The 23,330-nt window shown below is 38.9% G+C and overlaps 1 protein-coding gene and 1 non-coding gene across 2 annotated transcripts; one reads left to right on the top strand and one right to left on the bottom strand.

Moving 5' to 3' along the window:
• The first annotated feature begins 7,131 nt into the window (after positions 1-7,131).
• Positions 7,132-11,412, top strand: LOC141628141 (uncharacterized). Its single transcript, XM_074441318.1, has 7 exons — positions 7,132-7,668; positions 7,894-8,013; positions 8,109-8,557; positions 8,975-9,158; positions 10,111-10,220; positions 10,411-10,833; positions 10,968-11,412. The coding sequence occupies exons 1-7, from the start codon at positions 7,132-7,134 to the stop codon at positions 11,410-11,412; spliced, it is 2,268 nt and encodes a 755-aa protein (XP_074297419.1).
• Positions 11,413-15,333: 3,921 nt separating this feature from the next.
• Positions 15,334-15,440, bottom strand: LOC141636305 (small nucleolar RNA R71). Its single transcript, XR_012540926.1, has one exon. It is a non-coding gene; the product is annotated as a small nucleolar RNA R71 (small nucleolar RNA).
• Positions 15,441-23,330: the final 7,890 nt, after the last annotated feature.

The raw sequence follows: 23,330 nt of genomic DNA, 5'->3' as shown, positions 1-23,330 counted from the left end.
GAAAAAGGTTGGAATCCTTATATACATCAGCAACATCAGGCCGGTCTCCTAAGTCAATAAACCAGGATTTAAAGAAACGAATTAGATACCGATTTGGGAGTTGTAACAATTGCACACAATTAAATTTATAAAAACAACTCACATCAACAGATTTTTCCTTCAACTCAAGATCTGTTTCAATGCCAGGAAGCTTTTCCATCAAGATGTACTCCCTTCCCTCACTACTCTTAAGAAAATCGCTCGTCATCCTCACCCTCATCGAGTCTCCGCCCATCCTATTTATTAAACATATTAGTAATTAGTAATTAATATTAATAATTAACAATATAGTAAGGTAACAATAATGTTATTACAAAGTAAATCCATTACAAGAACGATATTACAAAGTGACCATATTACGTTGATTTATATTACACCGACAAAGTGCCACATTACCTTGATTTGGGGATCCCTTGCCAAGATAAATAGGATAGACAGTTTCGACATCTCATCACTCCTAGACACCAATCTTTCCTTCGTCTTTGAATCTTTTGAAAGACTTTCATCTGTCAATCGTATCGAGGTAAGTCGGTTGGTTGTACCTCGCCATGGAACTCAAACCGGTGAATGTAAGCCAACAGTAGCACCACAATACACCCACAAAGACATTTAACCGTTCCTGTCTTCAACCCCTTGACACCCTCAGCTACCTTCTCAAAGATATACTTTGACCAATTAAAACCTTTTATTTTTTCAACATCGTCCACAAACCTTAAATGACCTAAAATCAGAATAATTTGGAGTCGACGCTAAAAAAGTGGAGAGCGCATAAAGAACGAACACCTGCTTGAACTCATCACCGCAGGCGCCCTTGTTATTCTTAAACCAACTAGTCACCAAATCAAGCTTGATGTTCTATGCTGTAGAGATGTTGAACTTCCTTCTCCATTTGTTTTTTAACTCAGTGTCCTCAGCCTGGGATCCACGACCAGTCGCGGTCAGCACCACATTATTACCCTTCACCGGTAGTAAAAATAGGTCATGAACATCATACTGTGACAGCACAAACTCCTCTGTTTCAGTAACATGAACCTTAAAACTGTCGTAATCAAAAGTCTCAACAATCAAGTCTGTTAGCCCGGAAGGGACTACTGATATATTCATCTTCAATAGTCCTCCAAAACCAATTTCTTTAATGGCTTTCTTTTGCTTTACGGAAAACTTGCTCATAACATCGACTAACGACTGGGCCCTGCACTTAGTTGGGTATTTATCCGGCCTGTAATAAGGAAGTGTAAATTAGCACCACTGCTTAAACAGTGTGACACTATTTTATGCCAACAAACCAGCAGTAAGAAAGCAACAAAACAAGGATACAGTAAATGTGTTACTATAACACTGAAACTTTAAACAACTCAACACGACGAACAAATAAATCAGTAGAAAGGAGAACGGTAACACATATTAATTGCTCATATATTACAAATTATCAACCCTAATTTTAAAGCGAAAAACTAGAACGCAGAAAATCAATTACTCACTTCGAGCAAAACAGTTAGGCTAAATTTATTACGAATCAGTATAATCGACACAAACAACAACAATAACAACAAGAACAGCAACAACCTAATTTTTTAATGGAAAATTAATTTCCTTCTAAGATCAATTAACAAACAAGTATAATCGACAATGTTACGGTACATCTATTACAAAGAGTAATCAAACAAAGATAAAAATGTTACAAAGATAGGTGTTTCGTAACATCGAAATCGAAATGAAACTTTAAACATACAAGTTTTGGCCACTAGAAAGATACATACTTTTTAAAGACTGTTCTTTTTCACCTTCACCACCGTCTTGGTGGTCTCTTCTCTCATTTTAGCCCTCTTCGACATTTTTGAGCGACGCTCGAGTCATCCGAAACCTCATAATCTCTATCACTTTCTTCTTCAGATGACATGGGCTTATCTCTAGGTCTCTTTTTTGTTACTCGATCTTTGGTTTCTTTGTTTCGCCACCTTTTTTGGCATCGCGTTTGTGTTTCTTTTTTACACACCTTCACGCTCTCTTTCTTGCTTACTACCTTTTCTGGTGTTGGCTCTTTTGCCGCTGAAACTTTCTTTTTTGCTATAACCTTCTCCGTCGTCTTTTGTTTGGGCACCTTCTTTGCCACCTCTTCGTCACCAACTCGCAGATTTGGCCATTCCGCCTTCGGTCCGACCCTTTGTTCTGATAACTTTTTGGGCACCTCTTCTTTTGTCTCCTTTGCAACCGATTTTGATTGCTTAGTCGTTGCCTTTGACGTTGGTACGATTCTTCGCCTTTTGAGGAGGTGCACTTGCTTGCTTCTCAATGGGCACCGATTGCTCCTTCGACAACACTGGCACATCATGCGACGACTTTTCTGCTGCCTTCTTCCTCGGCACATTGGTTTCTCTTTTACTTTGCTGGATCGGAACCTTCGCAGCCTGCTCCTTTGGTACTACTGTTGGTGGCTTAAGCACCTTTTCAGTAGGCACCTTACTTTCCTTCACTGGCACCTTTTTTGAAGGAGCAGGTGTTGCCTGACGTACACTCTCGGTAGGCACCTTCGTTGCCTTTTCATTTGTAGGATTTGTGACTTTTCGGCCGCATCTTCTTAGTCGGCTTTGGCACGTTCTCTGTCGGCACCTTTTTGCTCGTGTCTTCTCCGATGTGGCCACTTTAGCCTTCTTAGTGGGAGCCGATTTCTCGGTACCTCTTTTTTCCTGACATTGTTATTTTCAAAAATTAAAATCAGAATTTTACAATAACAATATAACAGACAACTATTAAATTGAAAAGGAATGATGGTAGTCAAGTCGTTGAAGAAATGACAAATGGAATACAAATAATGGCGGTCGAATAATTTTTTAAAGATCAATTGATTCTGTTTTACTGTAACAATGAGACAATATATCATAAACCCTAATAGTAGTGACTTGCGGTCGAGCAAAGATTTTTAGACACATACTCAGATGCATGAGATGCTTCGACTTCCTTCTGTGCTGTTGGTTTTGATGGCTTCTGTGTCGGCATCTTTTTGCTAGGTGTCTTCTCAAATGCTGCTACTTTTGCCTTCTTCGTCGCAGCTGATTTCTCGGGCATCTCCGCTTTCTTGACATTGTTTTTCCAAAAATCAAAATCAGAATAAGATTAAAAGTAAATCAATTACAGCTACTACACTGATAGGTAATGATGCTGCTCTTTAAAAGGATAGGGGATAGTATACACTGTTACTGTATCAGTGTTATAGTAACATTGTTAATGTATATCTGTTGAGAAATATTATAAACTTCAGGAAAAGGGAGATTTCATGCAAATCACTAACAACTCCACACAACGAAGAGTCATAGGGACATACTGATCCGCATGAGATGTTTCAACGTTTTTCGGTGCTGGCATTTTGGAAGGCTTCTGTGTCAGCGCTTTTTTGCTCGCTGTCTTTTCTGAAGCTTCCACTTTAGCCTTCTTACTGACGACAGATTTCTCAGTTACTACGTCTGCTTTCCTGACATTGTTTTTCAAAAAACAAAAACAGAATAACATTAAAACTAAAACAATTACAGCTATTAAACTGAAGCAGAATGATGGTGGACGAGTTTGACAAAGAATGTGGAATGGAACAAGAATGATAGTATCCTCAGAGAATGAGACACTGTTACAGTATTGTCAAACATTGTTTTGATATAAAACTACAGTAACACTGTTACAGAAGCAATTGCTGCTCTTGAAAAGGATAGGGGATACACTTTTACTCTGATAGTGTTACAGTAACATTGTTAATGTAGATCTTTTGAGAAATATTATTAATTTCAGGAAAAGAGACATTTCATGCAAATCAGCTCAACACGACGAAGAGTTATAGGGACATACTGATCAGCATGAGATGCTACTACGTTTTTCTGTGCTGACGGTTTGGAAGGCTTCTGTGTCGGCGCTTTTTTGCTCGCTGTCTTTTCCGATGCTTCTACTTTGGCCTTCTTACTGACGGCATATTTTTCAGGTACTACCTCTGCTTTCCTGAGATTGTTTATCAAAAAACCAAAACAGAATAACATTAAAACTAAAACAATTACAGTTATTTAACTGAAGAGGAATGATGGTGGACGAGTCTGAGAAAGAATGTGGAATGGAATAAGAATGATAGTATCCTCACAGAATGAGACAGTGTTACAGTATTGTCAAACAATTATTTTGATATAAAACTACAGTAACACTGTTACAGAAGCAATTGCTGCACTTTAAAACGATAGGGGATACACTTTTACTATGACAGTTTTACAGTAATATTGTTACTGTAGATTTGTTCAGAAATATTATTAACTTCAGGAAAATGAACATTCCCTGCAAATCACAAATAACTCAACACGACGAACAAATAAATCAATCGAAAGAAGAACGGTAACACACATTAATTACTCATTTATTACAAATCATTAACCCTAATTTTGAAGCGAAAAACTAGAACGCAGAAAATCAGTTACTCACTTCGAGCAAAACAGTTAGCCTAAATCAATTACAACAGCAACATTAACAACAAGAACTATAATAACCTAATTTTTTTTTACTGAAAACTCAATTTCTTTCTTCGATCAATTAATAAACGCTTCAAATCACTATAATCGAGACTAACAACAACAACAATAACAACAACAATAACAACAACAACAGTAATAACCTAATTTTTTACTGAAAAATCAATTTCTTTCTTCGATCAATTAATAAACGCTTCAAATCACTATATCAAGACTAACAACAACAACAATAACAACAACAACAACAACAACAATAATAACCTAATTTTTCGCGGAAAAATCAATTTCTTGCTTTGAGCAAAATAGAAACCCTAAGTCGATGATTATTTGAAGAAAAAAGAGTATAATCAACACTAAAAACAACAACAATAACAACAATAATAGAAACAACAACAACATGCAGTGGCGAAATAAGTTTATAAACAATATAATGAAATAGAGCGATTTTATACCTCTTCGTCATCTTCGAAACGATTGTTCTGAGTAAATATAATAATGATCTTCACTTGATTAGTGCAAATTTGCTTGATGTAATAAAATTTACGGAAAAAATTTATGGTTTAGTGAATTAACTGCCAAAGAAAAAGAAAGTGAAGCGGTTTTTAGAGGGAGAGACATGCGTTTTAGAGAGAGAAAAGGAAGTGAAAATTTATGAGGAATAATGAATGTGTCGTTCTTATTATATCAGCGTGCCTACTTTTTCTTTTTTTTTTCTTTTTTTTTTAAAATAAAGACACGTGTCAAAATCAGGACGGTTGGATCAAAAGATCCAACGGTTCTTATTGATATGCTTGACTCATCTAAGATGATAGACTCATGGGATGCTCACTCTATATAGAGTTGCATCAAGTGAGTCTAGGTATCTTAGGTGAGTCTAGCATTTTAATCTCATCCATTAGATCTACTCCTAATCAACAGCAGAGATGACATCTCAGAAATTATAACAAACCTATAAAAGCTAAGAATTCAAACCTCCCCCTCATAATTCAGTTTCACTTTCTCTCTCCTCCGTCTTTTTTCCTTACTCGCTTTTATCAATTCATTCACAAATCAATCAAATTCGTCTGTTTTCCAGGTTCTCGTTGCTACAATGGATGCAGATTCTACCGACATTAACATGCAAACAGGTAATTTCCGTAATCCTTTCGTTTTCAGTTTTCCTTTTCGCGATTTCATCTGGATTCTATGTCGTTGATCATTCGCTATTGTAATTTAATTATTCCGTTGCTTTTCAGTTTTTTAGGTTAATCGATTTTATTTTTGCTTCAATTTTAATGACATCCGTTCACTTCTACTTTAATTTTACGGTGTCCTTTCCTTTGATTATTCTCGTATTTGCTTTTCTCTTAAATATTAGGTGAAATATCCTTGTATTTGTTATTTTTCCTATCGAATTTTCATATTTGCGTTCTCCTCTGCTTCTGCTTACAATCGCAGTTGCTTTATCGTCACATTCCGCCAATTTTGATTATATTTGTCTTTATTCTGTTGCTTTTCAGTTTTTTAGGTTAATCGATTTTATGTTTGCTTTAATTTTAATGCCATCCGTTCACTTCTACTTCAATTTTACGGTGTCCTTTCCTTTGATTATTCTCGTATTTGCTTTTGTCTTAAATATTAGGTCAAATATCCTTGTATTTGTTGATTTTCTCGTTCAAATTCGGTCAAATTTCATTATATTTGACCTCTTTTCCTGTCTTGTATATTCATGTTCCCTGTCTCGTATATTTTGTTCTCTTGTCAAGCTTAGGCTCAAATTTTGTTACAATATCAATGTTACTGTAACACAATCACATATATTCATTTTCCATTGCACATATAACATATGTTGTACCACTTCTGGACGTCCTCTTGTTCTGTTGTTACTTCAATGTACTTTAGTTTCTTGTTCTAAATTGTAGTCCAGCCTCTTCGCATATTCCTGTTCTCCCGTCCATCCTTATGTCACTACATTGTCATAGTACTAGTATTATCAGAACAATGTTACTCTTTGTAATACCACCGTTGTATTTGGTCACTAATACTCGTATTTTCCTTTTTGTATTACGAGACTCGTCATGTCACTCAACCCCATTTTACGCCAATTGTCCAAGAGCAACCCAATCCTCAACCAAATAATCAGCTTGTTCTGTCTCACACGCCTAATGGAGGTGAGCGCTGGACGCGTGTGGTTAAGCACAAGTTTAGACCTACCATTAGTGCAGTTTTCGCCTCCCTTGAGGCTGGAATCAAGTTCTACGAGGTTTATGCTTGGGCATGTGGATTTACCCCTCGGAAGCACAGTACGAAAACACTACGAGGTGGTGTTGCACACCAAAAATTCGTAGTCTGCAACCATCAAGGGTTCAGGGAATCTAAACCAAAAAAGCGTCCCCGTAACCAAGGATGATGAGAATATGGGTGATGGTTCGTCCACGGCTAGTACGATTTACGGCGAGTTAAAATCACAAGAACCGGATGCCGAGCGTGACGTCGATTTGCCCTTCTACATGTCCTTGATGGCCCAGCTATGATTGACGAGTTTTCTGAAGTCCACAATCATCGTCTTACCTACTCTCAGAACGAGAGATCTCGATAAGATTTCACGATCCTTGATATGTTCCGAAAGACGCTTATCTTGGACAACTCCAAGTTGAATATTGGCGCTGGATTGACCTTTAGACAGGTTAAGGAACTTGTCAATGGGTATGAAAATATCGGTGCTACATTGATAGATTTTAAGAACTTTCAAAGAGATATCAAGTGCTATATTGGGTTACGAGATGCTGACCTTTTCATCGATCGACTCGAGAAACTCAAAGCAACCCAACCCCAGTTCTACTTCGCCTATGATGTTGATCCGCAAAACCATCTAACAAAGTTCTTTTGGGCTGATGCTACATGTATTAGAAACTACTCATTCTTTGGGGATGTTGTGAGCTTCGACCCTACTTACGGAACCAACAAGTATGATATGGTTTTTACACCATTCACAGGTGTTAATCACCACAGAAAGTCGGTGTTGTTTGTCGGTTGTCTCCTGTTACACGAGGATGACATCTCCTTCCAATGGACCTTTCAGCATTTATTGACTGCCATGGGACAAAAAAAGCCACAGTTCATGATCACGGATCAATGCCCTGGCATAAAGAAGGTAATAGTGTGACAATGTTACTGTAACAGACTTACTTAAATTTATTGTACCACAACTTTCGACTCCAACTACCACTGTTCCATCTCTTCCTCTTTTACAAGGTTATTCAATAACAATGTCATCAGTAACTAAATTACTAACATATAATTTACTCACTTGCTCTTTCCTATCACCGGTCAATATCACGTTCGACTTCTTTGTTTCATTATGACTGGCATACAACAGGCTTTCCCTTCTGTTTTCAAGAAAGCAAGGCATCGTTATTGTATGTGGCATATTACACAAAAGATCACGGAAAAAGTTGGTTCAGTACTCTGCAAAGACACGGGAACAGTGTATGTTACAGTACACTGGTCGAATTTTTCAAGCGCTATGAGAATCACTTTGGTACACTGGTCGAATTTTGGATGAGGTAAACAACTCTTTTTCATTCCTTACAGTACCCGGGAACAGTGTATGTTACAGTACCATTGTTTCATTGTTACATAAATAATTTGTTGCCGAATCCTTGTTGCATTAAAACCAGGTTCCAAACTGCTATGGACCAGCAGCGCTATACACGAAGGTGCGATGATTATAACAGCGACCACTCATTCCCTGAGCTTAAGACAGAATTACCTATAGAAAAGCATGACGCTATTATATACACACATGCTGTGTTCAAGGTGTTTCAAGAAGAAGTAATGGCTGCCGATTCATGTGGTGTTGATGACTTTGGGAAAGAGGAGCATGTGCGCATAATTCATGTAATCGATGCTGAGATAGACAAAATTTTCAAGGTGGGGTTCGACCCTAGAAGCACAGATGCAGTATGCGAGTGTAAACTGTTCGAAAGAATTGGACTACTCTGCAGGCATATTGTGTGGGTGTACAAGGGCAAAGGAATTGGGTGAATACCAAGCAAGTACATTGTAGATCATTGGCTAAATAACACACACGCAGCGAACAGGTTTGATTCGAAAACATTATTACGATGATGATTTTGACTTGTTACAAGATTGTTTTCTGAGAACATTGTAACCATAATTTCTTATAGTAACATTGTCACCATGATAAACAGTAACCTGCTGTTTTACTTCCAGGCTTGATTCGAATGGGAATGTCATTGAGGATTCATATATGGCTACGCCTCGATAATGATCATTTGTGCAACGTATGGTCGAGTTCCGTCGAGATAGTTGGTGTTCTCAAAACTTTACCTGCTGAACACACGGAAGAGTTAGCATCCCTCCTAATTGAGTTCCGGCAGAAGTTATGTATTGAACCGGTTACAAAAGACCAAGAGATGGATTCTGTTGGGCTGCAGCTCGTCGTCTGAAGTCACTATCCACCCTCCGGAACAAGCACGCAACAAGGGCAGTGGAAAAAGATTGAAGTCAGCTAAACAACAGGCCATTGAAAAAGCAGCCAAGCCAAAGAGGCTATCTGCATACTGCAAAGAAAGAGTTACCCACAACAGGAGAACATGCCCTCTTCGCATATTTGATGAAGTCTGAGAAAGCGATTTTTAAAAAAAAAGTTTGATGATCTTTGTTATGATGTTACAGTATCATTGTGACCTTAGCAATAATTAGTAGGATTTTGTGTTGCCGTGACAATAATATCTCACAGTAAAAATAAAAAGTAGAATTGTGTGTTGCTGTGACAATAACATGTCACAGTAAAAAGTCATTCGATTTTTCAACATCATAGTTAACATTTTATACAGCACTTACAACATTTTATACAGCAATAAATATTGTTTTATGACCATTTTCCGTACCGTTTTAGGAGCATATTTCCTAAGTTTTACAGTAACAGTGTTATACGATTTGTTTTGTTTAAGGAAAAGGGTTTAGGGTTGGATTAGGCGGCTCCGCGAAGCGGTGCCGCCTAATCCAACCCTATACCCTTTTCCATCCCGTTCTAGGAGCATTTTCCCCCAAATTTAAATCCTGTCGTACGTTTTAGGAGCGTTTTTCCCCAAATTTAAATCCCATCCATGACAGGGTATCACCCGTCCTTCCCTAGGGTTTAGTTTTGGTTTTTTTGCACCACGATTTTTTAAGGAAAAGGGTTTAGGGTTGGATTAGGCGGCTCCGCGAAGCGGTGCCGCCTAATCCAACCCTAAACCCTTTTCCGTCCCATTTTAGGAGTGTTTTTCCCCAAATTTAAATCCCGTCCACGACAGGGTATCACCCGTCCTTACCTAGGGTTTAGTTTTGGTTTTTTTGCACCACGATTTTTTGAGGAAAAGGGTTTTGGGTTGGATTAGGCGGCTCCGCGAAGCAGTGCCGCCTAATCCAACCCTAAACCCTTTTCCGTCCCGTTTTAGGAGCGTTTTTCAATAACAATGTCACTGTAACTAAAGTACTAACATATAATTTACTCACTTGCTCTTTCCCTATCACTGGTCAATATCACGTTCTGACTTGCTGTTTCATTATGAATGGCATACAACAGGCTTTCCCTTCTGTTTTCAAGACGGCTAGGTATCGTTATTGTATGTGGTATATTACACAAAAGATCACGGACAAAGTTGGTTCAGCACTCTGCAGAGACATGGGAACAGTGTATGTTACAGTACACTGATCGAATTTTTCAAGCGCTTTGAGAATCACTTTGGTACACTATTCGATTTTGGATGAGGTAAACAACTCTTTTTCATTCCTTACAGTACCCGGGAACAGTGTATGTTACAGTACCATTATTTCATTGTTACATAAATAATTTGTTGCCAAATCCTTGTTGCTTTAAAACCAGGTTCCAAACTGCTATGGACCAGCAGCGCTATACACGAAGGTGCGATGATTATAACAGCGACCACTCATTCCCTGAGCTTAAGACAGAATTACCTATAGAAAAGCATGGCGCTATTATATACACACATGTTGTGTTCAAGGTGTTTGAAGAAGAAGTAATGGCTGCCGATTCATGTGGTGTTGGTGACTTTGAGAAGGAGGAGCATGTGCGCATAATTCACGTAATCGATGCTGAGATAGATAGAATTTTCAAGGTGGGGTTCGACCATAGAAGCACAGATGCAGTATGCGAGTGTAAACTGTACGAAAGAATTGGATTACTCTGCATGCATATTGTGTGGGTGTACAAGGGCAAAGGAATTGGGCGAATACCAAGCAAGTACATTGTAGATCGTTGGCTAAATAACACACACGCAGCGAACAGGTTTGATTCAAAAACATTATTCCAGTGACAGTTTTGACTTGTTACAGTAATTGTTTTACAGTAACATTGTAACCATAATTTCTTATAGTAACATTGTCACCATGATAAACAGTAACCTGCTGTTTTACTTCCAGGCTTGATTCGAATGGGAATGTCATTGAGGATTCATATATGGCTACATTTGATATTAGTCATTTGTGCAACGTATGGTCAGAGTTCCGTCAGATAGTTGGTGTTCTCCAAACTTTACCTGCTGAACACACGGAAGAGTTAGCATCCCTCCTAGTTGAGTTCCGGCAGAAGTTATGTATTGAACCGGTTACAAAAGACCAAGAGATGGAGATTCTTTTAGGCTGCAGCTCGTCGTTTGAAGTCACTATCCACCCTCCGGAACAAGCACGCAACAAGGGCAGCGGAACAAGATTGAAGTCAGCTAAACAACAGGCCATTGAAAAAGCAGCCAAGCCAAAGAGGCTATATGCATATTGCAAAGAAAGAGTTACCCACGACAGGAGAACATGCCATCTTCGCATAGCTGATGAAGCTGCTGAGAAAGCAGCTAAAAAGAAAAAAGTTTGATACTGTTATGATGTTACAGTAACATTGTGACCTTAGCAATAATTAGTAGGATTTTGTGTTCTTTGTGACAATAATATGTCACAAAGTAAAAATAAAAAGTAGAATTGTGTGTTCTTTGTGACTATAACATGTCACAAAAAAAGTCATTCAATTTTCCTACATCATAGTTAACATTTTATACAAAGACTTACAACATTTTATACAAAGAATAAATATTGTTTTAGGACCATTTTCCGTCCCGTTTTAGGAGCATATTTCCTAAGTTTTACAGTAACAGTGTTATACGATTTGTTTTGTTTAAGGAAAAGGGTTTAGGGTTGGATTAGGCGGCTCCGCGAAGCGGTGCCGCCTAATCCAACCCTAAACACTTTTCCGTCCCGTTTTAGGAGCGTTTTTCCCCAAATTTAAATCCTTTCGTACGTTTTAGGATCGTTTTTCCCCAAATTTAAATCCCGTCCATGACAGGGTATCACCCGTCCTTCCCTAGAGTTTAGTTTTGGTTTTTTGCACCACGATTTTTTAAGGAAAAGGGTTTAGGGTTGGATTAGGCGGCTCCGCGAAGCATTGCCGCCTAATCCAACCCTAAACCTTTTTCCGTCCCGTTTTAGGAGTGTTTTTCCCCAAATTTAAATCCGGTCCATGACAGGGTATCACCCGTCATTACCTAGGGTTTAGTTTTGGTTTTTTTGCACCACGATTTTTTAAGTAAAAGGGTTTAGGGTTGGATTAGGTGGCTCCGCGAAGCGGTTCCGCCTAATCCAACCCTAAACCCTTTTCCGTCCTGTTTTAGGAGCGTTTTCCCCAAATTTAAATCCCGTCCATGACAGGGTATCACCCGTCCTTCCCTAGGGTTTAGTTTTGATTTTTTTGCACCACGATTTTTAAAGGAAAAGGGTTTAGGGTTGGATTAGGCGGCTCCGCGAAGCGGTGCCGCCTAATCCAACCCTAAACCCTTTTCCGTCCCGTTTTAGGAGCGTTTTTCCCCAAATTTAAATCCCGTCCACGACAGGGTATCACCCGTCCTTCCCTAGGGTTTAGTTTTGGTTTTATGTAAATTTCTTGTTGTACTACGAACAACCTTTGTTTAAGAAAAAGGTTTAGGGTTGGATTAGGCGGCTCCGCGAAGCCGTTGCGCCTAATCCAACCCTAAACCCTTTTCCGTCCCGTTTTAGGAGCGTTTTTCCCCAAATTTAAATCCCGTCCACGACAGGGTATCACCCGTCCTTCCCTAGGGTTTACTTTTGGTTTTTTTTGCACCACGATTTGTTAAGGAAAAGGGTTTAGGGTTAGATTAGGCGGCTCCGCGAAGCGGTGCCGCCTAATCCAACCCTAAACCCTTTTCCGTCCCGTTTTAGGAGCGTTTTTTCCCAAATTTAAATCCCTTCCATGATAGGGTATCACCCGTCCTTCCTTAGGGTTTAGTTTGGTTTTACTATAACAGTGTTGTACTACGAACAACCTTTGTTTAAGGAAAAGGGTTTAGGGTTTGATTAGGCGGCTCTGCGAAGCGGTGCCGCCTAATCCAACCCTAAACCCTTTTCCGTCCCATTTTAGGAGCGTTTTTTGACAATTTTAAACATAGTTATATAATCGTTGTTAAATTTAATATACCACAATTCTAATAGTAAATTGGACAATTAACCGAATTAAGATGTCATTCATTAAAAACAAGTGTTACAAACACTGATTAAAAACTGATGCGTGTCTTTTATATGATGTTTTACATCCCATTTTACACGCATTTCAGAGCTCATTCATGTAGTTTATGCTACATTTCTACCTATTTCCGTCTACTTCCGTATTTTTGTACATTTTTGCAGAAATGTGAAGAATCCAGCGGAAATCGAGCTAAATCCATCCCCGAGTATCTTGCATTTCATTTGACGTGAAGTATTCGTTTAAGGAACGAGCTTGGTGCGCAATTCAAGGCCCAAAAGACAAATCCACGAGATTATAGAAGTCAAGTAGCAGCTCAAGCAGTCGATCGACCACTACCATCAGTCGATCGACCAACCATCGGGTTCGAAGTCGTTGTTCATTGCTATTCGGGCCGATCGATCGACCGATCTAGCGATCGATCGACCAAACTGCTATTCCAGACGAGAATTAAAAGACCGTGAATCTTGAAGCCCAAAGTTATGTTAGGTTTAGGAAATAAAGTTACGTTAGTTGCTATATAACGTAACCTAGAAACATCAGTTTGGACATCAAGTTTTTACATTAAGTTTTACATACGATTCTTTAGAAATAATTAGGGTTTGGGAAACTATTTCGCATTGGATTTTCGTTGTGACTTCAATCATTCCGTTACGATCATTCTTCAATTTCGGTATTCACTTGCTCTATTTTCAGTTCATCTTTATTGCATTGTTAGTATAGGAATTGTTAGTTAGTCTCCCGAAACCGATTTATCTTTATTGTTAATTGTTTGTTCATTCGTTTTAAGCATGAAACTTTCTGCCTATTTCGTTAATTTCATTGTTGTTATCAACGTTACTATGAGTAGCTAAATCAATTGTTCTAGGATGTAGGCGAATTATAGCGTAGGCGGCGTAGTATTGTTTTGGATTGAATTCGCGTGTCAGTCGATCGACCGCCATAGCTGGTCGATCGACTGACCACGTGAGGTTACCTTTCGTTTTAATTGATTTTAATGTTGTATTTAACGAATCGAATGCATGCGACCAGTTAGATGCTTAATTTATAACTGACCCATTAGATCGAAATATAGGGACAGTTGTTAGACCACCAATTAAAATGACTAGACTATGCTGAGATCGAAAGATAGGTATAGTTTAGACCATTAATCACTTTTCAGGACGAGAGTCAGTATTGGTGATATTAGGGACATATAGCGAGATCGAAAGATGCTATCTGTTAAGAGTGGACCGAGAGGACCTCTTGTTTTCCCGCCTTACTTGTGTTTGATTCAGACCGATTTAGTATGCTGCCGCCGAAGCTGTAATGAACCGACCATCCTAGTACCCCTTCTTTATCTATTTAATCCGTCTTCTTAGTTTATTGTCTTTATTTACTCTTAGGTATAGACCAATTCAACTCAACCCATACACTCGTTACCTTAGACTAGAATTAGACAGCTAGAAATTACGTCTGCCTCCTTGTGGTTCGGCCCTGTTACCACTAGCCTAGGTTAGTCTTAATAGGAAATTATAAATCTTATTTTGGTACTCACAACGACGGGTATCAAATTTTGGCGCCGTTGCCGGGGAGGCAATAGTTCTAATTTTTAGTTGTTTTATTCTTTCTTAGTTTAAGGGACATCCGTTCCTTAAACTTTTCTTATATTCTTTTTGTAGTTTTTCTTATGCGCAGGTCACAGGGTGGCGAACTAGTACCATTAAATCCTGAGATCGAGAAATCCTTGCGCGAGTTGAGACGATCACAAAGGGTATTACCGACAGAGGAAGAGCTAAGTACTCTGTCAAGCCACTACGAGAACAATCTGTTCGAAGGAGATCCACCTACATCTCCTACCTCTACTTCTTCAGCCGAGACAGTTACTTCTCCAGAAATCCCAGTTATGGCTGAAGAAGCAACCATTGCTAGTCACTCAGAGCCAACAGCTGCGAATCTCTACAAAGGATTCGAACTACCTGGGGAGGCGAGAAAATTCGAGCCAAAGCCTTCCTATATTAACCTGGTTGAGAGAAACTAGTTCGGGGAGCCGCAAATGAAGATGCGACCAAGCACATGGAGATTTTTATTGATTATTCTTTGCTCTATACCCCGCCACCGGTGTGACCCAAGATCGATCAAGGAGACCATGTTCATTTTCTCTCTTCGTGATCTTTTGCAAGAGAGTGGTATAGAGATCTGGACCGAGCCGCACATGGGATCACCGACTGGAATTCCTTAGCCCTGGCATTCTACAAAAAGTACTTCTCTGCCTCGAAGACGAATGCCATTAGAGCTCAGATCACGAGCTTTAAACAAGGGCCAGATGAGAACTTCCATGAAGCATGGGTCCGTTTCAAGAAACTGGTGCGAACCATACCGCACCATGGGTTCGAAAAATGGACCTTGTGCAATCAGTTAAATAATGGACTGTATGACGATCAAAGGGCCATATTGGATGCTGCAGCCAATGGCCGATTTGCTGAGAATATGGGAGAGACTAAGGGGTGGAAGATTATCGATGATTTGGCCACTCATAAGGCCGAATATGGGAATTCGAGAGGAAACCAGAGGAGAGCTGCTGAATCTTCCTCTGTTGCTGCACTAGAAGCCCTCACTGTAAGGTTTGACAAATATGAATTAGGAGGAGCTTCTAAAGGTGGGATGTACCAAGTAAATGTTGTTTCAGACGCTCCTTTCGTCTGTAGATGATGTGGAGCTGAGGGACATGTCTCAGAGAATTGTCCCAGTCCTTTCGAGTCTTGTGCTGCCTTTCAACACTATAGGCAGACAAACACGTACTATGAGCTGAATGTTCACCCCAACTTGAGGTGGAGTAGCCAGAATGTCCTAAATCCGACTCAACCTCCACAACAGCAGCAGCAGCAAGCTTATGTGCTCCCTCATCATAAGCAACAACAATACCAAAAACCCCCTTATGTGCCGCAACAGCAACAACAATCCCATGGTTCTGATTTTGCTGAGTTTAAGAACTTGTTGCTGAAGGAGTCCCAAGCTAGAGAGGCCGGGATGAAGCTACTAGAGAGCCAAATTGCTCAGTTGGCTAGTAAGAGTACCACTCGAGCTCCCGGACACTTACCGACTCAAACTGACCAGAAAGAGACCCTAAACGCCATTACTTTGAGGAGTGGGTCTACCCTGGAGGGGCCTGCTATGGTCGAGGATACCCCGGAAAAGAATAAGGCGGAACCGAGTCAAAACAAAGTCAGAATGAATAATTCAAAGAAAAAGGCGTCTACTGGGTATATCGGTCGATCGATCGATATACCCGATCGATCGATCGATATGCGGGTTACATGAGCTTCGAATCTGTACATCTCGGTCGATCGACCGAGCAAGGTGGTCGATCGACCGAGACCCTGCGATATTGAGAAATTTCGTCCTTCAATGCCCGATAATTTGAGAGACCATTTGTTCCGGGGTTCGACAACTCCGAAAGTATTGGGAAAGACCGAGTCTTTGATGGGTCCGTCCCGATTCCGAAGTTCGATCCGATGACGGTTAATGGCTCACATTTGAGATGGTCCGAGGAGGGTTCGAGCTTCATTAAGGAGAAGGTGGTGGACTTTCAGCCTAAGTCCACGGATACCGGCACGCGCGATTTAGAGGAGAGGGCTAAGGTACTTCTCTCAGCCCCATATCCAGAGCGACTAGTGCCGACAAAGGAATAGGTATCTTTCAATAAATTTGAAAAGGTTATTCGTAGTTTGAATGTACAAGTTCCTTTCCTTGAGTTGGTCAATCAAGTGCCTGCCTACACTAAATTCATGAAACAATTCCAGTCTAAGAAAAAGTCACTTGAAAATGTGCATACTGTCACGTTAACCAAAGAGTCATGCTCTTATTTGTCTCATACCGCACCCCATAAGCTAGAGGACCCGGGTAGCTTTTCTGTTCCTTGCAATATAGGTACCTTCTCTATTGAGAAGGCATTATGTGACTTAGGAGCTAGTATAAGCGTCATGCCTTTGAGTCTAGCTAGGAAGCTCAAATTGACTAGGTTCACGGTGACAGATATGATAGTACAGATGGCTGACCGATCTGTGGTCAAGCCAGTAGGAGTCTTGGAGGACATCCCTGTCCAAATAGGGAAGTTCTTCTTCCCCATCGACTTCGTGGTACTTGACATGCCTGAGAATGCTCATATTCCCATTATTTTGGGTAGGCCATTTCTGCACACTGCTGGTGCAGTCATAGATGTCGGTCTAGGAACCCTGACTTTTAAAATGGGCAAGCATTCTATTGTTTTTGCTCAGCCATCTAAGAAAAAGGACCCCATGTGGCCTGTGACTTGTAATACGGTTTCTGACAAGAAATTGTACTTTGTGCTTCCTGATTTACCTATCTCTATTCCTGTTGTAACCCCTCCGCCCCAGATTGGGAGCAAATTGGAGGAAGATTTGTCTATTTCTGATGTTTGGGGAAGGAAGAACAGCAAGTTGCTCCAACTGTAAAGAGGCCGATCATTCAAAGAGGAGGTCTTGGTTGCCTTAGCTATGGCATTGATGAAGAAGTTGATGACGAACCGGTCAAGACACGGAAGTCCGACTTGGACTTTGATAAGCAAGAAGAGGTCATTGACTGGGGAGACGATGAAAGTATTGATCCGTTGAGCCATACGGACGTGGAAGCTAAGAAGGGTGCAGCTGCTAAGATAAGCACCGTTGAGGCTACCTCTAGTAGCCAGAAGCCGACAAAGTGGGCCAATCCGTGGCCGTTCTTGATCAACTACTAGTTGATCACATGTTTTCCAAATATTTTATTTGCTTTTGTTAGACACTTTTTATTGCTTTTGTGTGCGCGAAACTTCGAATTTTATTTTGCTTGCTTAGGATTTTATGCGTTTGAGACTTTGCTTTGGGTTCTTGGGCAATTTTAGGCGCGTATTATTATGCATTTGCAGGTTTTTTAGACCTCTTTAGCTCCCGTAATTGAGCAAATATGAAGAAATAAGGAGTACAGCAGTATTTTCAGTCGATCGACTGGCTACATTGGTTGATCGACTGAGTTGCACTTTCCAGGAGCTACTGTTCCTGACACATTGGTCGATCGACTGCCGTTCTTAGTCGATCGACCAAGGACGCTGCTGTCCCTATTCACGACCTCTCCCCTGCTGTGTTTGGTCGATATGCGGAGTTACGGGAGTTTTCTACTCCACTTTATTTTCCGTCCAATTATTTATTTCTTCTAATTTTCTCATTTGTGCAAATATTTACCGCTTCAAAATTGTCTTCTCGATTTTATGCGTGGGTTTTATTTGTCTTTCAGGTACTTATTAGTAGCATGCTGCTTTGAAACCTCCTAGCTCACGCTGGTTTGGGAGGTTTCCTTTTGCTGCGCTTAAAGTCTTGTAAGTTCCCGATTTCCACTTCATGTCATTTTTATTTATTTTCCCGCAAATTCCCATTTCTCTTTTCTTCATTACATGATTTTGCACAATGGGGACATTGTGCGATTTGGTTTGGGGAAGGGTTTTGCGTCGCATATCATTTGCTTGCATTCACATTTACATTCTGTTTTGCATTGTTCATTTCATTTTATACGAAATTCAAAAAAATTGAAAAATTTCAAAAATTTCCATAAAATGCACGTTTATTTTAGCATATAGGTCGAGTCGGAACGGTAGTATTTCAAGGATGATATTGCATTTTGCACCTGTTTTGCCTGAGCCTTGCTTGATTAACATGTTATTAGTAGAATCGTAAATGCATATCTACAAGTTTTCATTAATTATTTGCTGGACTTAACACTTGACTTTGAAAATTAGCAATCTACATCATATTTCTGAGATTTAGAGCCTATAACTGGTGACATCTATGATCAGTTTATTTAGGAATGTGAGTAGTACTCCTTATGAGGCATGTCACATAAATGTGCATAAATATGAACTTAATCTGCTTAATACCTGTACGCATTCGGTCTGTGGTTAGTTGACACATGTGGTAGAGGTTTCCCTTTTCTCGTTTCACCCATGAACCCCACACCGCCAAAGATGACCTTTTTGTCCCATTACTACATCCTACATTTAGCCTGCCCTTGTCAAGCTAGTAGTCTGTGTTCTTGGGATTGTTACTTAGTTTTTGGTAGCATATGCTCATGTTTGAGATATTGTTGGAAAGATGAAAAGGAGGAAAGAAAGAAATAGAAAAGAAAAAAAAAAGATGAAAAAAAATGATTCGAAAAGAAAAAAAAGAGTTTTGTACTGTTCATGCGGTCGATCGACTACCCCTTTTGGTCGATCGACTGAGGTTCGAGAAAAAGAGAGAGAATCAATTCGCATAATTCAAAATCCTTATCTTTTGGCGATTTTTGCTCCCATGTATTATTCATATTTTGTGGGGAGGTAGTTGATTACTTTTATACCTGGAGATTGTGAGATTTGTGCTTGCTATAGCACCGTTCCATTTGTTTTTGAGCAAGAAGTTGGATGTTGCCATATGGTTCCGTTTCGGTACTAGCTTGATCACCTGTACCTCCACTTTTCCATAAACGTTTTGCCTCTTCTTACCCATACCTCACATATCCACATATATACCTCGGCATATGTCATGGTCTCTTGTTGGTTGGAATGCATATGTACGGTTGTAGAGATTGCTTTCATATTAGACTGCAGGCATGTTCTTATAGGTCGTAGTTAGGTGAGAGTCTTTACAAAACCAATTCTTTCTATCTTTACGTTATTCGCCTGTGCTTGTTTGAGTGATATGAGCGACCCGTGAGAGTCCAATTTGATGAGTCTCTACAGTTGACGGTTCAGTAGTTTTAACGGCTCCATAACTCGTTTGCATGATTCATTTGCTAATTGATTGTTGGTTGTGCATTAAATTGGTTTAGGCTTTACATGTTGTAATTCGCTCTAAGATTGAACTCGTTCCATTAGGTCATTAGATCGAGTCTAGTTCTTTCTTGGGGACAAGCAAGGGTTTGGTTTGGGGAAGTTTGATGCGTGTCTTTTATATGATGTTTTACATCCCATTTTACACGCATTTCAGAGCTCATTCATGTAGTTTATGCTACATTTCTCCCTATTTCCGTCTACTTCCGTATTTTTGTACATTATTGCAGAAATGTGAAGAATCCAGCGTAAATCGAGCTAAATCCATCCCCGAGTATCTTGCATTTCATTTGACGTGAAGTATTCGCTTAAGGAACGAGCTTGGTGCGCAATTCAAGGCCCAAAAGACAAATCCACGAGATTATAGAAGTCAAGTAGCAGCTCAAGCAGTCGATCGACCACTACCATCAGTCGATCGACCAACCATCGGGTTCGAAGCTACTTGTTCATTGCTATTGATCGATCGACCAGTCTAGATCGATCGACCAAACTGCTATTCCAGACGAGAATTAAAAGACCGTGAATCTTGAAGCCCAAAGTTATGTTAGGTTTAGGAAATAAAGTTACGTTAGTTGCTATATAACGTAACCTAGAAACATCAGTTTGGACATCAAGTTTTTACATTAAGTTTTACATACGATTCTTTAGAAATAATTAGGGTTTGGGAAACTATTTCGCATTGGATTTTCGTTATGACTTCAATCATTCCGTTACGATCCTTCTGCAATTTCGGTATTCACTTGCTCTATTTTCAGTTCATCTTTATTGCATTGTTAGTATAGGAATTGCTAGTTAGTCTCCCGAAACCGATTTATCTTTATTGTTAATTGTTTGTTCATTCGTTTTAAGCATGAAACTTTCTGCCTATTTCGTTAATTTCATTGTTGTTATCAACGTTAGTATGAGTAGCTAAATCAATTGTGCTAGGATGTTGACGAATTATAGGGTAGGCGGCGTAGTATTGTTTTGGACTGAATTCGCGTGTCAGTCGATCGACCGCCATACCTGGTCGATCGACTGACCACGTGAGGTTACCTTTCGTTTTAATTGATTTTAATGTTGTATTTAACGAATCGAATGCATGCGACCAGTTAGATGCTTAATTTAAAACTGACCCATTAGATCGAAAGATAGGGACAGTTGTTAGACCACCAATTAAAATGACTAGACTATGCTGAGTTCGAAAGATAGGTATAGTTTAGACCGTTAGTCACTTTTCAGGACGAGAGTCAGTATTGGTGATATTAGGGACTTATAGCGAGATCGAAAGATGCTATCAGTTAAGAGTGGACCGAGAGGACCTCTTGTTTTCCCGCCTCACTTGTGTTTGATTCAGACCGATTTAGTATCTTTTTGCCTTGGAAGCCGTAATGAACCGACCATCCTAGTACCCCTTCTTTATCTGTTTAATCCGTCTTTTTAGTTTATTGTCTTTATTTACTCTTAGCTATAGACCAATTCAACTCAACCCATACACTCGTTACCTTAGACTAGAATTAGACAGCTAGAAATTACATCTGCCTCCTTGTGGTTCGACCCTGTTACCACTAGCCTAGGTTAGTCTTAATAGGAAATTATAAATCTTATTTTTGGTACTCACAACGACGGGTATCAAAAACGAAATACTTCCAAACAAGAATAATGAGTTAACTTAAATATAAGTCATCAGAGAAGCATAAATCGTAATGATTAAGGAAATATTAAATCTTTTACTCCCTTCTTAGTCGTTTGTTCACAGGAGGAGAATGAACGCTGCTTTCGCCCTCTAGCAACTCCTTTTTCAGATTATTCCTGTAACCTTCCATCTCTTCAATAGCTTTGACAACAAGAGCAGGCCACTTCATGTTAATCGAAGGGTTGACTTTAGCATATGACTCCCTAAGAGCTGTAACACCAAGGAGAAACTGACGGTCTAAATCAGTTTCAGTGTATTTCTTCACCTTATTTTCTTCTAGCAGTTTCCCAATACACTTGTTTTCCGCCATCAGAAACTTGAGATGAGCTTCAGCATTGTTCAAGTCATTTTCAAGCACTTGTACTCTTTCTAGCATTTCTATTACCTTACTATCAGATGATATAACCTGCTCAAGTAATGAATCTCTATGCCTTGTCATTTCTTCCAGTTCAAACTTGGTGTCTTCCAGTTTCCTTTGAATTCGTTCCATTTTTCTCTTGCTGTTGCAAAAAAAAAAAAAAAAAATACCTATTTAAACAGAAAAATAAATTGTTTTCCCTAAATTAGAGAAAACAAAATCTATTTATAAACAAACATAAACTGTTTTCCCTAAATTAGAGCAAGGTAGTCATATAATAAATGAAATTTTAGCAATAGTTGTAATATTAAACCATCCATAATCTTTATAGATATTTAATATTACAAAAGATTAAAAAAAAAATTAGACATGAAAAACCTTTGAATTTGTCTTGGCTTAACTTTTTGTTTAGAAAATGAAGTGTAAATGTTGAATGAAAATGAGATTATTTATAGATAATTGAAAAAAACAAAACAGTTTTTTTAAAAAAATAAAAAAAATAACTGCCTTGAAAAATGTCATTTTGAAGAAAGTGAAAAACTGTTTTAGAAAGATAACTGCTGCAGATTGTAGAATTCAAAGCGTCAAAAACGTGTGTTACAGTAACATAATTGTTTTTTTTTTAAAATGAGATTATTTATTGATAATTGAGAAAAACAAAACAGTTATTTTTTTTTAAAAAAAAAAAATTAACTCCTTTAAAACCCACTTTTATTAACTGCTTTGAAAACTGTTTTTAAATGATGATTGATGTTAACCACGTGCCTGTTCCCCATAATTAAGTCCAGTTATAAATGCTGCACAGAGTGGAGAATTCAAAGCAGAAAAATCTTTTATTATAATTTTCATTTATTACTATCACAGTGTTACAGTAACATTATTTTCATTTTGTCTCGACTTTTTTTGTTAAAAAAAAACACTAACATTTTAAAAACTGTTTTCAAAATTAAATGCTTTAAAAAACAGTTAATTTTTGAATTCGAAAAGACAGAATAAGACATGAAATTTATCGAACCCATGTTTCGTTTTCCTTATGAAGTGCAGTATAACAAATGCAAGAGTGAATAATTCAAAACGTCAAATTATGTTTTCTTTTTTCACTTTTGCAACTGTCACACTGTTACAGTAACATTGTTAATGAATTCTGCATATAATTAGTTACTGTTACAATAACAAACTTATTAGTAATATAATCCAAAATATGTTCCACTGTCTATGACAGCCACTATTACGTTGTTAAAGTAACATTGTTTTAGAGTACATCACTTGATTTTCACTTTAAAACGAAGTACAGTCATTTCGGTGTTGAGTGGCTTCGGTTCATTCTCAATCGGTGGTTGTTCGTCTGACAATTCATGTTCCATTGCCTTCCCTTTGAGCATTCTAGCGGCTTC

This window comes from Silene latifolia, chromosome Y (assembly GCF_048544455.1).
Source record: "Silene latifolia isolate original U9 population chromosome Y, ASM4854445v1, whole genome shotgun sequence".
In the NCBI taxonomy this organism is placed as follows: Eukaryota; Viridiplantae; Streptophyta; class Magnoliopsida; order Caryophyllales; family Caryophyllaceae; genus Silene; species Silene latifolia.
Note: the sequence above shows the minus strand (reverse complement) of the source record. Positions and strands in the feature narration are given on the sequence as shown.